The sequence below is a fragment of the Diorhabda carinulata genome, chromosome 2, assembly GCF_026250575.1.
Source record: "Diorhabda carinulata isolate Delta chromosome 2, icDioCari1.1, whole genome shotgun sequence".
NCBI lineage: Eukaryota > Metazoa > Arthropoda > Insecta > Coleoptera > Chrysomelidae > Diorhabda > Diorhabda carinulata.
Window position 1 is genome coordinate 18,269,026 of NC_079461.1, and position 15,947 is coordinate 18,284,972.

A 15,947-nucleotide genomic window follows, 5' to 3' on the forward strand; every position below is an offset into this window, starting at 1 on the left:
TATCAAAAAAATTGTACAAAGCATCTATACAAAAAAATGCACGGTACTCAAACTAAAACCAGCCAATAAATTTCTAATAGCATGTGTTGCCACCCCTCGTCATTCTAGATGGTCCCAGACATGCTCTATTGGGTTATAAGGTCCGGGCTACGTGCAGGAATTCAGGGTGGGTATCTCGACCTTTTCTAAGTACTGCCGAACCACTCTAGCAGCGTGTGGACGAGCATTATCGTGCATTAGCACAGGGTTGTCACCGGTATGAGGCATATAGGGCACTACATGGGGTTCTGGGATATTGGTTATATACCTGTCAGCATTTAGTCTTCCATCATTCACTGGAACTAACTCCGTGCGACCCTCTAAAGAAATTCCTCCTCAAGCCATGATAGAGCCACCACACCAAAGCTTTCAGATTGACAAAAATTAACCTGATCATGTCGTTCACCACTTCGCCTATATACTGGGACACGCCTATCTGATGAATACAGACAAAATCTTGATTCATCCGTGAATAAAATATAGGACCAATCTTGATAATTCCAATTTGCGTGTTCTCGAGCAAATCTTACTACTCGATGTTCTTTGGTAAAACGTGGACCTTTAGCTAACACTCTGGCTCGTATACCTGCTTTTTTCAACCTATTTCGAACTGTTTGTAGGCTTATTCGGACATTACGAGCAAGCAACAGATCTGTTTGCAGCCTTCGAGCGGTGGTATGCCTAATTCTTAACGCCGTTAACCTCAAATAACGATCATCTACTACCGAAGTTACCCTTCTGCGGCCTTGTCCGGGTCTTCTGGTTAGCTGCCAAATTAACAAACAAAATAACAATAGCAACAATAACAAAATAAATGAAAATTTTCACTATACAATAACAAAATTTGCTTAGAAAGTTCCCGATCTCAATGCATTCTCCAAGACAGAAATGATTTACTCCAACATTTTTGCTTCCAAATTATTTTGTAAGAAATTGAGATATTTTTTTGCCCATGATAATAAACTAGAAATATCTATCAAGTTGATTCATATACAGATTGTCCCATAAACAAAAATTAAATATTAAAAATATCCTAAAATATCAGTGATGCGATAATTTTTGTGGTCTAAATATAATAGAATTCTTGTTACATTCTTATGCGTCGTCTGAAAAATGTTGTGTACGCCGCTGCTGAAATACTACTTTGTTGGACTCGTCTGTCGCTCGTCTCGCAATTTTCAGACTCGTCCAACAAAGTAGTACTTTCAGTCCTTGGCATACAAATAATCCTTCTTCTTCTCATTCATTTTTGGCGCTACATATGACTCGACATAAGAAACGGACAAAAGTACAAATAAAATACTTACGTTAGAAGAAGATGTGTGATGTCTCCTAATAGGCTTGTGTTAGCACTAGTAATTTCAGCTGTTTCACAAATTGCTCGTAAAAGACAATCTTTTCCCGAAAAACCAAATCTACAAAAAGTGATTCAATCATTGGCTTTGCTATTGGATAAATCGTTCAAAGTAAATCCTATAATATTTCCAAATAGAAATTATTGAAACCAATATCGGTTTCATATTCCTCTGATATCAACTATAAAATTTTTTTTTCAATTTTGGTGACCAATATTCTCCTTGATAAAGTAATGTTTTGACTTAAGCAAACATTGGAAATATTTAACAAGTGGCGCGCTGTCGGGGTTAGTTGTCACTTTTATTTAGCCTAGAACTCGCGCTTTAAGATTGGACCATTTTATTGTAAGGAAAGTTTTAAAAGAACAAGTGTTACATCTATACAAATTGGTCAGTGTTAGAACCTAGAGATTTTCAGGTGCGTATGGAATTTTTAAACTGGTATTCACAAAAGTGTCGTGAAAATCGAAATTTTCCAAAATATGTTTTTTATACCGACGAGGCTAGATTTACTAGGAAAGGTATTTTCAACTCTAGAAATAGTCACGTTTGAGATGGAGAAAATACGTACTTTCTTTGTGAAAGGGGATTTCAGCATAAATATTCGGTTAATGAATGAATTCGGTGGGTTTGGTTGGAAATTGCTTAATTGGGCATTACATTTTACCAAATAAATTAAATGGAACAATTTATATGCTCTTTCTAGAAGAAACGTTGAATGAATTACTGGAGAAGGTACTGTTGAATTCAAGAAAATACATGTGGTTTCAACACGATAGGGCATCTGTTCATTTTTCTACATCAGCAAGGCGTATATGAGGCATATATGAGGCTATATGAAGTCTTTAATACGAACAAATCATCGAATCTGAACGAGATCTAATAGCTAGAATTCAAGCTGCGCTAAAAATCATTCAATCCAATCCAGATATCTCAAAAAATGTGATTTTTTTGTAAAAAATACCAATTTTTGTTGCCAAAAAGTGTTGTCTTGTGTTATGATCATTTTGCCTATAATTTTTCAATATCAATGAAAAGTGGTTTTTTTGCTTTTTGAGTTGTAACAGTCTTGAGATCAGCTTATGAATTCTGCTCAACAACTACCTAATGCAGTTTAAGTTGTGAGAAAATTCCTAATTTTCTTTCTTACTCTAATAATCATTATGAAGTGTTATCTCAGTTATAGGACGGGCTTGCGTCTCTTTATTTTGTTCCCTCTTCCAGATTATCTGTTACAGACATGATGAATCTTGTTTTTCCTCCCACTTGACCCCTAAGAGAATCTCTTAGCAGAAGACATGAGCAGGGACTGCCAACATGACCATCATGGAAATTATATTTCCATTCATTTATTTACTTTTTTTAGTTAGTCACTAATTTTATTTTAGATCGATAATAATATTTGAAAATTCAGTTATTTTGACATTTTTAATGAGCTTAGAAACTAGACTATCTATTACTTATTATTTCTAGAAAAATTATATATAAATTATTTCTCAATTAATGTATTTGTCTCCAGCCCCACTCATGACATTACCGAAATAGCTTGGTCGAAAGGGCGCTCTAGAGAGGTAGAAAACGAGTAATGCGTTGGGTATCTAAATATCTTGTCTATGCATGCATCAGAAGTCGTTTCCGTCACTATTATAGTGTTTGTGCAGTGCTATAAATTGTTGCAAGAGGCAAGAGGATAATTCTCTATCTCGTACGCCAGGTTTTGAGTGGTGTTAGTACTTTAGTGAGGGCTGAAAGAGCACTGACGATGATCAGCACCCAAGTCGCACTGTGACTGTTTTAACTACGGAAACACACACCAAAATCAACAAAATTGCGCTTGCTGATCGTCGAATGAGCATCCGGATGATTGCCGAGACAGTAAACGCCGATAAAGAAACGGTTAGAAAAACAGTCTGCTTTGAAAGGGATCCGATTTGAGTCGATGGAAGCGGTAAAGCAAAAAACGGCAGAGCTCCTGAAGATCCTCACCAAAGAAGACTTCCAGTACTGCTTCGATCAATGGAAAAAACGTATGGAAAGGTGTGTAGCGAGGGGAGGGAAGTATATTGAAGGGGAGCATACGAATGTAGAAAAAATTCTATAATAAAACCTTTTTTCGTAACCAGTTTCGTCATTTTATAGCCAGATCTCGTACTATGATATCTAAGATAGGAAAGTAAATTACGATTCATGTTTAACGAACCATAGCTTCTAATGGTAGTTTATCAAATGGAACAGAAAATTTTTTTACACAAAAGCTGACCACTAGAAACTCCAAATGACTCCACAGAAATATGAGGTTTTTCGAGATATCGTAGTCTTTTTACAAACCGACACGACGATATAATGTAATTAAACTTCCATATAAAAGAAAACACAGAAATAGAAACTGATTGCAAGACTCAACATGCCTACTTAAAACGTAAATCAGTTGAATCAGCACTGTATGAAGTATGAGTGTGATCAAAAACTCTTCGGGGGTAAAAGAATTTCTTTTAAGAGCGTTCCTAAATTATTTTTTTATTTAAAAACCTACATCACAATTGTGCAATCTTAAGCACTCTCCGTACGTGAAGGTTCAGTAACAATGATTCTTCGACAAATAGTCAACAAATTCTTGATAAGCAGCTTTAGCCGAATGCATTTCTTTCCACAAATCAGGTGTCAAGTATGCACATGCTTTAGCTATGGGTGCATAAGTAGCTTTAATCAAATTACTCAATGTACCAGCTGAAGTATAACGCTCCTCAATACCAGCTATATGAATAAGTTTTTTTAGGTACAGGAGCAGCATTCCAGTACCACGGAGAGCTGGAATTAACCTCACAGTAACAGATCCACACCAGTTACCTCACAAGGTACTGTGTGAGGTTGACCAGTAACCCCTAAGGACAGGAACTACAGATAACTTCACACCCAAACCGATATGACCTTTACTGTCTTTAATAGCAACAAAAACCTTGAATCGAGTACTTTGACCGGTACGAGTTTGTTTCTCTACTGGAATGATTCTAAATACCTCATCATTTAGGTCGGGCCCGATAAAATGATCAATAATTTCAAATGGTCAATGGGCAATGAAAACAAGTAGATTTCTTCGAGTGATCGAATTTTTCCATCTTTCACCAAACGTCCTAACTTAGTGACTGGTCTCAGTCTTTTTGGTCTTCCTTTCCACGGCCACGTACACGATCTCTATTGCAAACTCTTCCACCTACTAGGCTACCACTGCGCCCACTACCACCAAAACCACCCACGGAATCCACCACGTCTACCGGTTGAAGCTGCGACCGCCATTGTTCAGTTCATTCTTCTTCAACGTCAGCTAAAGAAAGAGCCTTAAATCTAGAAAGTCGAGTCGATCTAGGAGTGAACAGTATAGTTACAAACTGGATTATAGTAATTCTTAAAAGCAGAAAAATCAGTTCGGAAGATTAGGAGAAGAACTACTAGAGGAATGCTACAAGAAGGAGTGATATCCCCCTTATTATGGTAAATAAGATTGTAAAAACCCAATAAGGAAGGAAAATCAAAACAATAGAATATATTGACTATGTAGCTGTATTGACTTGTCTCACAAATAATCAGTGACATCATTAGAAGATATCACCTTCTGGGCGAAAAATAACGGACTAGGAGTCAAACCGAAAAAGGCCTAATTAATTTTATTCACAAGAAATCGAAGTTCACGGCATCAAAATGGAAGGGACGTAAACTTAACCTATCAAAGGAACCTAAATACTTAGGTCATAATAGACCCCAAAATTTACTAAAGAATGAATGTTGATGAAAGAATAAAAAAAGAAATCAATGCTTTCTACTGTAGGACTATAATTAATGAAAAATTGGGACTATAACCAAAGGTTGTATACAGCAATCATAAGATTTATCATAATATATGGCTCAGTACTTTAGTGGGAATCGATGAAACAAGAACCAAGGAAAAAGTGCGGAGAATAGCTGCACTGGAAATCATCGGACTCATAAGACGTAGTACACAAGCAGTACTAGAAACAATCATGAGTCTGCGTCCTATAGAATTGTTCATAAAAGTTACTGCCTCAGATGACACTGCACTAGAGTGAGAATAACCTCTAGAGGCATTAAAATTATGGATATATGTCTATAACTTAATTCGTGCGGTTTGATAAGAGATGGCGTAACTTGTATAATATTACATCGTTCCAATATTCCGAACCTGCATTGGAAAGCTACTGTATATGTCATTAATATGAAGCGTTAACAACAATTTTTTTTCACTCAAATATGTCGAACTTTGTTCCTGAAACAGTATTTTTGCTGAAGAAAAAAGAAAAGAAGAAGAACAAGAAGAAGAAGAATAAGATTAAGAAGAATGCTGCCGAAAGTCATCGTATTTTGGTGGTAGCTTATGGTGAACATTATGGGCAGCCAAAAAAGTTTGAAGATGAAGAACTAGAAGCATTAATCGATAGAGATTGTTGGCAAATACAAAAAGAGCTCGCAGAATCTTTGGGTGTCACTCAAGCAGCCATTACAAAACACCTGAATATATTCAAAAACAAGAAAATTGGGTTCCACATAAATTCAAGCCGAGAGACGTCGAAAGTCGGTTTTTCATGTTCGAAATGCTCCTGGAACGCCACAGAAGGGAGTCATTTTTGCATCGAATTGTTACTGATGATGAAAAATGGATCCATTACGACAACCCCAAGCGCAAAAAATCATATGTCAAATCCGGCCAATTCAACGGCAAAGTCGAATATCCATGGCGCGAAGGTAAAGCTCTCTATTTGGTGGGATCAGAAGGGTGTGCTGTATTATGAGCTGCTAAATCCGGGTGAAACCATCAATGGAGAACGCTACCGAACACAATTAATCCGTTTGAAGAGAGCAGTAGTCCAAAAACGCCCGGAATATGCTACCAGACAGGAGGCAATAATTTTTCATCATGATAACGCTCGGTCCCACGTTGCTATTCTAGTTAAGAACTATTTGGAAAACATTTGTTTCGGTCGATGCCAAGTTTTTCGGGGTGGGATCTACAAATTACCAGAAAGATGAGAAAAGGTCGTAGCTTCAGATGGGCAATACTTTGAATAATACTATTGTATATGTTATTCTTAAATAAACGTTCAAATTTTGAAAAAAAAACGCACGAATTAAGTTATAGACAACTACAGTAAATGAGTAAAATAGCATGAAAAAAATGTGATAAGAACAAAATTAAAGAAAAGATAAAAATAGATATTCCTACAACAAAATATAAAGAAATCTCAATCTTTACAGATGGCTCGGTAACATAAAATAAAACAGTATCCGGTGCGTTGTCAAATGAACTGAAGATACAAAAGTCATATAGATTAAAAACTGGATGTAATATCCAAGTGGAAATTTAATTAATAGAAAAGGCTGCCAGATTCTTGAATAAAAGTGATGAATAAAGTAGAAACATAACAATCTACACAGATGACAATGAATCTTTAAAAACCATAACATCAAAGATGACAAAACTAAAAGCGGTAATGAACTGTGGCGTGTCACAGGGTACATGGACACTATAAAGTGGGAGACAGATGGTTTTGCTGAAAATGGAATCAAGGGAATTGTCAAAAGATGTTTTTAACACAAGAATCAGCGTCAAATATGAAGATATGTGGTCAAATAAAAATCAATACGATCAATAGGATAACTACCCTCAACCTTTACCTTCTGAATACCAAAAAATCTATTTGACCTCCAGTCTGTCCACGCCTAAAGGAGCAGATAGGCCGTTTTTTTACGTGCGAAAGCTTGCTGATTATAATTTGACTATATATAATTTGGGGAACGCAGAAGTCAATCGTTACACCTGGGACGAAACTGAGGGAAAGAGGGGTAGTATTGACCTGAAGAATTTCATTTTTTCTTGCATGTGTCTATATCTGTTACAATTACACAGTGAATGATGGAGAATAAATGCTGACAGGTGCATAACCAATATCCTAGAACCCATGTAGTGCCCTATATGCCTCATACCGGTGACAACCCTGTGCTAATGCACGATAATGCTCGTCCACACGCTGCTAGAGTGGTTCGGCAGTACTTAGAAGAGGTCGAGATACCCACCCTGAATTCCTGCACGTAGCCCGGACCTTATAACCCAATAGAGCATGTCTGGGACCATCTAGGATGGCAAATTCGGCAACATCCGGCACCAATAAGAACATTAGATGATCTTCAAAATGTTCTTTTCAAATTCTGGGAAAACATGCCGCATGGATACGTCCAAAACCTGTTTAGAAGCCTTCAAAGACGAATGGAAGCTGTAATTAGAGCGAGAGGCGGTAACACATGCTATTAGAAATTCATTGGCTGGTTTTAGGTTAAGCACCGTTCATTTTTTTTTTGTATAGATATTTTGAACAATTTCCTATGTTTTGGTCAATCAAACTTTTTGTCCTCTGTAAATTAAACTGATACAAACAAAAAGGTTGTAAAATGCGTATCTATAGGTATTTTAATTACTAATAATAATAAATTTCGAAAAACAGGCAACATATTTTAAATATAAAAAAAAATATTGAGTGATGGGATAATTTTTATGGGGTGTTCAATAAAACGTTTTTCTTTCATCTTTTCATTAATTACTATTAATTTTTATAGCAATTTTGTATCCTAGATGAATGTAAAATATAGAAAATGAACGCCATGAAACTTCATTGCAAACTATCGAATATTCTCTAAAATTTCATATTCGATACTCTATCTTCAATTCAGTGACTTTCGACCAAAAATGTCCATTTTGGTAAAATGGCGAATATTTTTTAACAATTATTATTGATAATTTTACAAATAATTGAAATTAAAATGATACCTTCTAACGATAGTTTTACACTTAAAGATATCTAAAAAATTTAAAAATTGAAAATAACCAAACGCGTCAGGTGGGAAAAAATTATATTCAGTATTATGGTTATCCTGAAAAGTGCCAATTTTCACATTCGTAATTTTAGCATGGTGCCGACTATATGTATGAAGATGGGTATTACAGAGTTACGACCAAAATCATGTGCTGGTTTGTGACGTGAATTGAGATGAGGTGTAGCTTAGCATAATTATGAGATTCTCTTTTTAAACAAACAAACTCTTACCAAGGATGGTGTAAAGTGAAAAAACACAGAAGTATCAGGCAGGATTTTGCCCATGAATTGATCCTCCTTTCAACTTTATTAGAAACAAAAATAAAAATTAGAAGTCAAATGAAAGTTCCGAAAATGAAATATTTACTAAGATATTCTATATTAATAATCATTAACTATTAAACTTACTTCTCAAGTTTCCTCTTGATAATATCATATATAAATGTTCTTTCTTCTGAACTTGCAGGATATTCTGGGGGGTATTCAAACGAAGTTTCATTAGTAGGTAAAACATAATTACCTTCAAGGATAACGGACAAAATAACATCACCTGGAGTACCAGCTTCTACAGGAATAGCAATAGTAACAATTGTCTATAAAAAATATAATAAATAGAATAAATATAATAACTGTGTAAATACACAGATATGAAAATTATTATAAAAAGTCTGGTAATGAGAAGAAACTTTTAAAACTATTTGTTGATGATGGATATTCATACGGAACCCACTACTACCTATACCATAATGACACTGTCTGTTGCGCGTTTCGATAACCAAGTTATCGTCTTCAGAGACTTTCATAAGATTTCATTGATCGTAATGTCGTTCATCAAAGTTCGTTTAAATTGGTTATTCATAAAGAAGACAAAACAACATTCAATTGTCGTTATCTATTACAATCTGTTTTTATTAAAACTAAAGCTACTTCTATAGCAAATTATTTTCTAAAAGAAAACTACTGCTTCATTTTAATAGCCCATTTTATTGGAAAAATGGTGTGTGTTTATTTACTTTTTAAAGGAATTATTTATCATGAACTCTATCAAACCAGTCAAACTATTAGTGAAATGTATAGTGCATACTTGTGAAACAGAAGAAGAAGAATAATCGGAAATTTGTAGTCACGATAACGCATAACCGTATATCACAATAAAACTACATTAATTAGTATCGAGCTGGTATTTCTTGAACCGTTAATTATATTCAAACTCTCTGTTTACGCTAACCTTACATCAGTTATGTCAGAGATACAGCTAGCGGGTCGCTTCCGGCCCCTGGGCCGTATTAATAAGGCCCGCGATTGCAATGTGCTACAGAAAGAAGAATCATGTTTTTTAGAGCTTTTAAACTTCATTCGATTCCTCTACGGATGTTTATGTGTAATTTCAAGGGTAGCGCGTGCCTAGACAAGCGAGAGAGAAAAATAGTATCGCCATCTCTTAGCACCAAGCGGAAATATCCTATTATTTTTGTCGAGAATTATAGAATATTCCACGCGCTTCGAGTCTAGACTAGAACCTTCATTAACCATATAAAACGAGTGCGTTGGCATGACGTGAGTCAGTTGAGTCGAGTAATCGAAGAGATACGGTTGGAGAAGGATTTTAATTGCACTGCGAAGTAGTGATTGTTTAGGAATTGTGCATTTGTTTGTGTCATACGGGCGCGGTATCTATAATTGTTGTGTCGAATTCCATAATTGTTACGATTTTGGCATAATGTCACAAAAACGTAAAGTTGATAGTGAGTCAGAGTTTTTCAGTCTAAATGGGAAATTGCATACTTTTATGGAATATAATTAACAGCACAACTACGGATGGCGCTCCTGCCATGGCTGGTGAACATTCGAGCGTTGTCACTAAATTAAAACAAAAAACATCATGGAATTTTGTGGGATTTCACTGTATAATTCATCAGGAATCATCCAAATATTCAAAAATGGACTATGTCATGCAACCTACAATTAAAATTGTAAATTTCATAAGGAGTAGAGGACCGACAGTTCTGGCAATTTTTACAAGATTTAGACGAAAAGTTTTCTGATGTTCCTTATTTCATCATTGGCTCAGTCGAGGAGTAGTTTGAGAAAGATTTTTCACATCACGTGACCCTATTTAAGCTTTCTTGTTAAAAAAAGGCAAACCAATTGATTACGATAATGATTGGTGGATAGATAGATAGAATAAACACTTGACTGCTCCGAATATAAAGTTACAGGTAAAAATCTGATTGTCTCTTAAATGTATTCATATATTCAAGCCTTTGAAACAAAGTTAAGGTTGTGGGAAAATCAGGTAAGAAAATTAAACTTTGGACTATTTCCCTCATTTAAAATCATTTGGTAAAATGAACCAAAGAAAATTGGATGAATATTCTCAACTTGCAATTATAAAATTCGAAAATATGTCTTAACATAGTGACTCAAAAAGATAATTTATTTTAAAACTAAAATTTATTAATAATTATGTGAGATCTCTGGTTTCCAAAAAAACATTTTATTATTATGAAAAGATTCCAGTAATAAGTGGAAAACGATATGGACATATAAAAGGAAAATAAAAACAAACTCAAAGCGTGTTTCTTCGTTTTTTTTGCTTTTTCCACTGCGAACCGCAGCCACAATACTGGCCCTGAATTCAAACACAATTGTATGCGATACAGATGATGTCTGGGCAGCGATTGGTGGCGCATATGGCTTCTTCAGTTTATCGCGAAATAGAGGGGGCGCACTACCACTTGAGTGGCCTTTGGTACGCTAAGTGTGGTTGTGTTTACAGGCGAATACGTTCATTTGATATTCCGTTTTTTTTATCACAAAATAAGTGTTTTCAAAGTCTTTTGCGTGCAGAAGTTTTTTCCAACCATCAGTGTTGTTACAAAATATGGATTTCACACAGAAACCAAAGTAACTTTTTTGAAATATTTGTATTTTAGTTTTTAAGGTTATGTATTTCTGTGTGTCGATAAAAAGAAACGTTGACGCAAGCTGAATTGGAAGAGTTAGCAAATATGTCAAATTTGTCCGATTTGTCTGGTTAGCATTCCAAGCTCTTCAAAAACAAAATTATCCCAGACCTCCGATAATTCCGATAATGAGTCTACTGACACAGAAGAAGATTCCAAAATATTTCCTTTGGCGCCAGACGAGACTATCAACATAGATATTCCGGAGAATGCTTTGGCTTTACAATATTTCCAGCTGTTTTTTGATGACTCTCCCATTGACATAATTGAAACAAACAGACAAGGCATTGAATTTTTTGATAAACAGCCACCATCTACCCGGAAGAAAAAGATGGCAGGATACCTGTGTTGAAGAAATAAAAAGGCTTATGCTGCCTTAGTGGTAATATCCGCTTTCCTACATTGGAAAAATAGTGGAGTAAGGATCCGTTGTATTTTCATCCTGTTTTCAGGCAAACTATGTCTCGGAATAGATTTTCAGATATCCTAAGAATGTTGAGGTTTATTGATCATTCTACTGTTAACACCGAAGATCATCTCCTCAAAATAAGATCGATTTTGGAAACAATAAAGAAATTTCAAAGCCACAGATATACAGTCACACTACTATTTGGCTGAGAATGTTGGAGAGAGAATATGAGATGTATTGATATCTAGTTAGCCTAGACCAGTTCAATGCATAAACAAAATATTGCGTTACCATAGCAACGAACAATAACTTATTAGAAGTGTCAGTGTAAAGTTTAACGTCAAAAAAGTGAACCAGAGTGACGCAATAAATTAAAAGAAAAAAGATGACCACCGAAATTGTGAAAATCGAAAATTGGAGTATCGAGTCATCATCTAGTACCTGTATTTGGAAGGGTTTAGAGAGAAGCAGATTTACGATGATATGCTTAATACTCTTGGTGATCAATGTCCTTCGTATGCGACCGTGAAAAATTGGACGGCAAGCTAAAAAGAGGTAAATTTTCCATTGAAGATGATGACCGATCGGGAAGACCAGTTTCTGTGTCATTTCCCGAAAATATCGATGCAGTTCATAGCATGATTTATCAGACCGTTGAATTAGGCTAAAACGAATAATATCTGAAGCACTGAATATTTCATACGAACGCATTCATCATGTAGTTCACCCCCAAATGTTTGAATGTTGACCAAAAGCGTGCAAGGGTAGAAGCGTCGCATTCGATCTGTGCTTTATTTGAAAACGATTTATACTTCTTAATCCGAATTATTACTATGGATGAGACTTTGGTACATTTCTACGATCCAAAAACAAAGCAACAATCTTTGAAATGGCGACACTCTGTTTCTCCAAGACCTAAGAAGTTTCGTGTTCAAAAATCTGCTGGAAAAGTTCTTGCTTCAGTTTTTTGAGATTGCCATGGAGTAATCATTATTAATTTTTTGAATAACAATAGATCAATAACTAGAGATTACTATTCCACATTACGACCACTCCACGGGAAAAAATTAAAGAAAAAAGACGCGGAAAACAATTCAAAGGTGTTTTGTTTTTGCAGGACAACGCCCCTGCACACAAATATCATGTTGCCATCCAAAAAATTCTTGATTTAGGGTTTGAATTACAAGAACACCCCCCTTATTCACCTGATTTGGCTCCGTCCGACTATCATCTCTTTCTTCAACTGAAAAAAGTTTAAGAGGTAAATTTTCTTCCTACAAGGAGGTAATATAAGCTGTGGAGTTTGCAGAGCAGGAAGAAACATTTTTTTTAAAGATCTATAGACGTTGCTGGTTCGTTGTAATAACTGTATCCAACTAAGAGAAGAATATGTTGAGTAATTAAATATTTTGATATTGAAATTTTGTTTGGTTCTATAGTAGGCTAAGAATTTTTCAATATATCCTCGTACTATGAAAAGATGCAGGTGGTGCTCCAAAAGAAATATAAAAAGAGGTCAAAGTATTACTGCCCGCAATGTGAAAACCAACCTGGATCATGTTTAATGCTATATTTTGCGCAATGGCACTTTCATTCATCCTAGAATTAATGTTTTATTATTTACAACTCAAGTTCAATTCAATAAATAATTATTAATATTAATTCAGTTTAATTTTCTTGAGACCACTATAATAGTCGTCGGCGTCGGTATGCTTAAGGATTTATGACTACTCGTAAAACTCGTAGAAGATCAAAATGAGTACTTGAATCACCAAAAAACTCCTACTACTTATCGTAGTTGGTTTAAGAGTAACTGACAGCAAAATCTAGGCGGTAGTGAACGTGTTAATGAGAGTAATTTGTGTACGAGCAATGATGCTGTTTGCTGGTAACCACTGGGAAGTAGTGGAGAAAATATACAGTATGTAGAATCAATTATAAAATTTGCTATATAAAAATTAAAAAATTAGATTAAAATAATTAATCCATGTTATTAATGATTATAATAAAAATAGTTTGTAATTTTTCATATTTAAATAACAGTAATTTTCGTTAATAAATATAAGAAAATTATTGAATAAATATAGTTAATTTATATTTAATATAAAGCCGAAACTTAGAAAGAAAAAGAGTCTCTCATACCACCGACGTAAATCAATTAATAATCAAGAAAATTCCTATACAAGGTTTATTCGAAATTTATTGTTTTATTATTAATTATTACAATATCATTTATTAATTATACTTACGCCCATAAAAGGATCCGATCCTCCAGTGAAGTGAAAATATGGATTATAAATAGTTACGGAAGAAGAAACACCACATTCCATCACTAGTAATAGTGGTATAAAAACAATTCTAAAAACAAAGTAATGACGAGAAATAAATTTTGCAGTGGTTGAAAATACTTTTTTTACATGTATTGTATTGTTAATTTTAGTCATGTTATCTGTCAAACATTTTTTCACAAATCTTATTTGATAACTTATTAGAAGTGCCCATCCAACTAAGAGAAGAATATGTTTGGTAATATAATATATTGACATTTTGAAATTTTGTTTGGTTCCATAGTATGCTAAGAATTTTTCAATATATCCTCGTATACTGATATTAACTCTAATAATAATGGAACTTTGTTGGGTTAATTTGAAGAAAAAAGATTTAGAGTGTTAATTACATTTCTTGGACAAATAAAGAAAGCTAGGAAATAATCATCATACATAAAGGAAAATACTTTTCTAATTTTTAGTGCTTGTATCAACGAGTCAAAATAAAATTTAGACCAGACCTGTATCTCTAAAAATTTACAGAAAACATTTAATATATGGATAACGGTGAGGTTTAGGTATAGGAAAGGGAACATAAATTTGCCTTATTTTTTACCCCTGAATACAGTGAAATAGAAAAAACTGGGTGGTTCTATTTAAAAAAAAATTAAGTAATTTTATATTTATGAAGTTAAACTTTGACCACTTTTTATACACTCTGTATGAAATAAAAAAATTTCCAAAATATATTCAAACACGTCTGACCTTGCTTAAAGAAACTGAACAGAAACCATTTCCATATATTTAATGGTATCCTCGTAAAAAAATAATTTATAAGACTTCAAAAAGGTATTAATATCCAGGTTGTTCTATTGAAAATAACAAAGTTATAGTCGTTTTCCTGTAGAACCGGAAGTCAGTCATCTTTGAAAATATTTCAGCTGAAAAGATCGTATCCGAAAACCCAAACGTAGAAATTTTCGTGATTTTACTATAAGTATTTTGCTATATACAAATAGTTTTAACTCTTCGTGGGACACCCTTTATACCATATAACTAGATCTTAGAAAAACGTGTTCTAAATGTAATTCTAACTGAACTGAAGAAATATAAAGCATTATACGTCTTACCACGCACTAAGCTACTAATAATTGAAGGTACTTACTTCAACCACATAATTAAAACAACTTACAATTATTCAAAGCACTGCATGTTTTCTACTTAGAAGCTAACGGCAGCTTACTTCTAATATTTAAAATAAACTGAAGAGAAGAATAACATGTTACAAAAAGTACTAATTAGTTCCGTGGTCTAATGATAAAACGGTATTTTCGGTGCTAATCAATTAAGAAAATTGATGAGATACAGCAGTATCACGCATTATCAAATACTACGAGGTGTGCTAAAAACCAAAAGTTAGGTTAGATTAAGTCAGATTAGGTTAGGTTAGGATAGGATAGTATAGGATAGGTTAGGTTAGGTTAGGTTATGTTAGGTTAGGTTAGGTTAGGTTAGGTTAGGTTAGGTTAGGTTAGGTTAGGTTAAGTCTGGGATACCTGGCGACCTCCCAGAGTATCCAGCCTTAGCGGGGTAAGTGTGCACTGGCCCTTCGGACATCCACACGTCCCCACTCGTGGGATTTATATGGAATCTATAACAAACAAAAAACTGAAGGAAGCGGAGAAGAGGAACAAAGTGGAGAAAGAAATGAGTAGGAAGGAGGAAGAGGCAGAAGAGAGGAGAAAATTTGAATGGGAATTGATTGAAAGACAAAGAAAGAGCAAAAAAATTAACAGGAGTACGGAAAAAATTGTCCTGTCGACAATAATAGAGGAAGAGGAGGAGGAAAAGTCAATGGAGGAAGAAAGCAGTGAGGGAACTTTTTAAAAAAAAATAATATTCGGTGAATCGGGGAAAAAAGGGAAAAGAGAGGAAAGTAGAGTAGAAACCGAAAAAGAAAAAAAAAGAGGGAGAAACGATAATAACGGGGGAGGAGGAAAGGGAAATAGACAGTAAAATAATAGAAATAAAGA

At 34.5% G+C, this 15,947-nt stretch overlaps 1 protein-coding gene and 1 pseudogene across 1 annotated transcript; both read right to left on the reverse strand.

Annotated features, from left to right (window-relative positions):
• Nucleotides 1-3,969: 3,969 nt before the first annotated feature.
• LOC130903852 (40S ribosomal protein S2-like) lies at nt 3,970-4,688 on the reverse strand (annotated as a pseudogene).
• An 8-nt stretch (nt 4,689-4,696) lies between these two features.
• Nucleotides 4,697-15,147, reverse strand: LOC130903854 (uncharacterized). Its single transcript, XM_057816202.1, has 4 exons — nt 15,080-15,147; nt 13,897-14,005; nt 8,681-8,865; nt 4,697-4,754 (listed from the first exon to the last, which is right to left on the reverse strand). Exons 1-4 carry the CDS (start codon nt 15,088-15,090, stop codon nt 4,697-4,699), a joined length of 363 nt encoding a protein of 120 aa, XP_057672185.1. The 5' UTR covers nt 15,091-15,147.
• Nucleotides 15,148-15,947: the final 800 nt, after the last annotated feature.

Bases quoted from the DNA above. Each gene is read 5' to 3' on its own strand.
- LOC130903854 (XM_057816202.1), bottom strand. The intron at 8,866-13,896 runs GTAAGTATAATT...TATTTTTTATAG, and splicing joins GATCGGATCCTTTTATGGGC to ACAATTGTTACTATTGCTAT. The intron at 4,755-8,680 runs GTAAGTTTAATA...GTTCACTCCTAG, and splicing joins ATCAAGAGGAAACTTGAGAA to ATCGACTCGACTTTCTAGAT.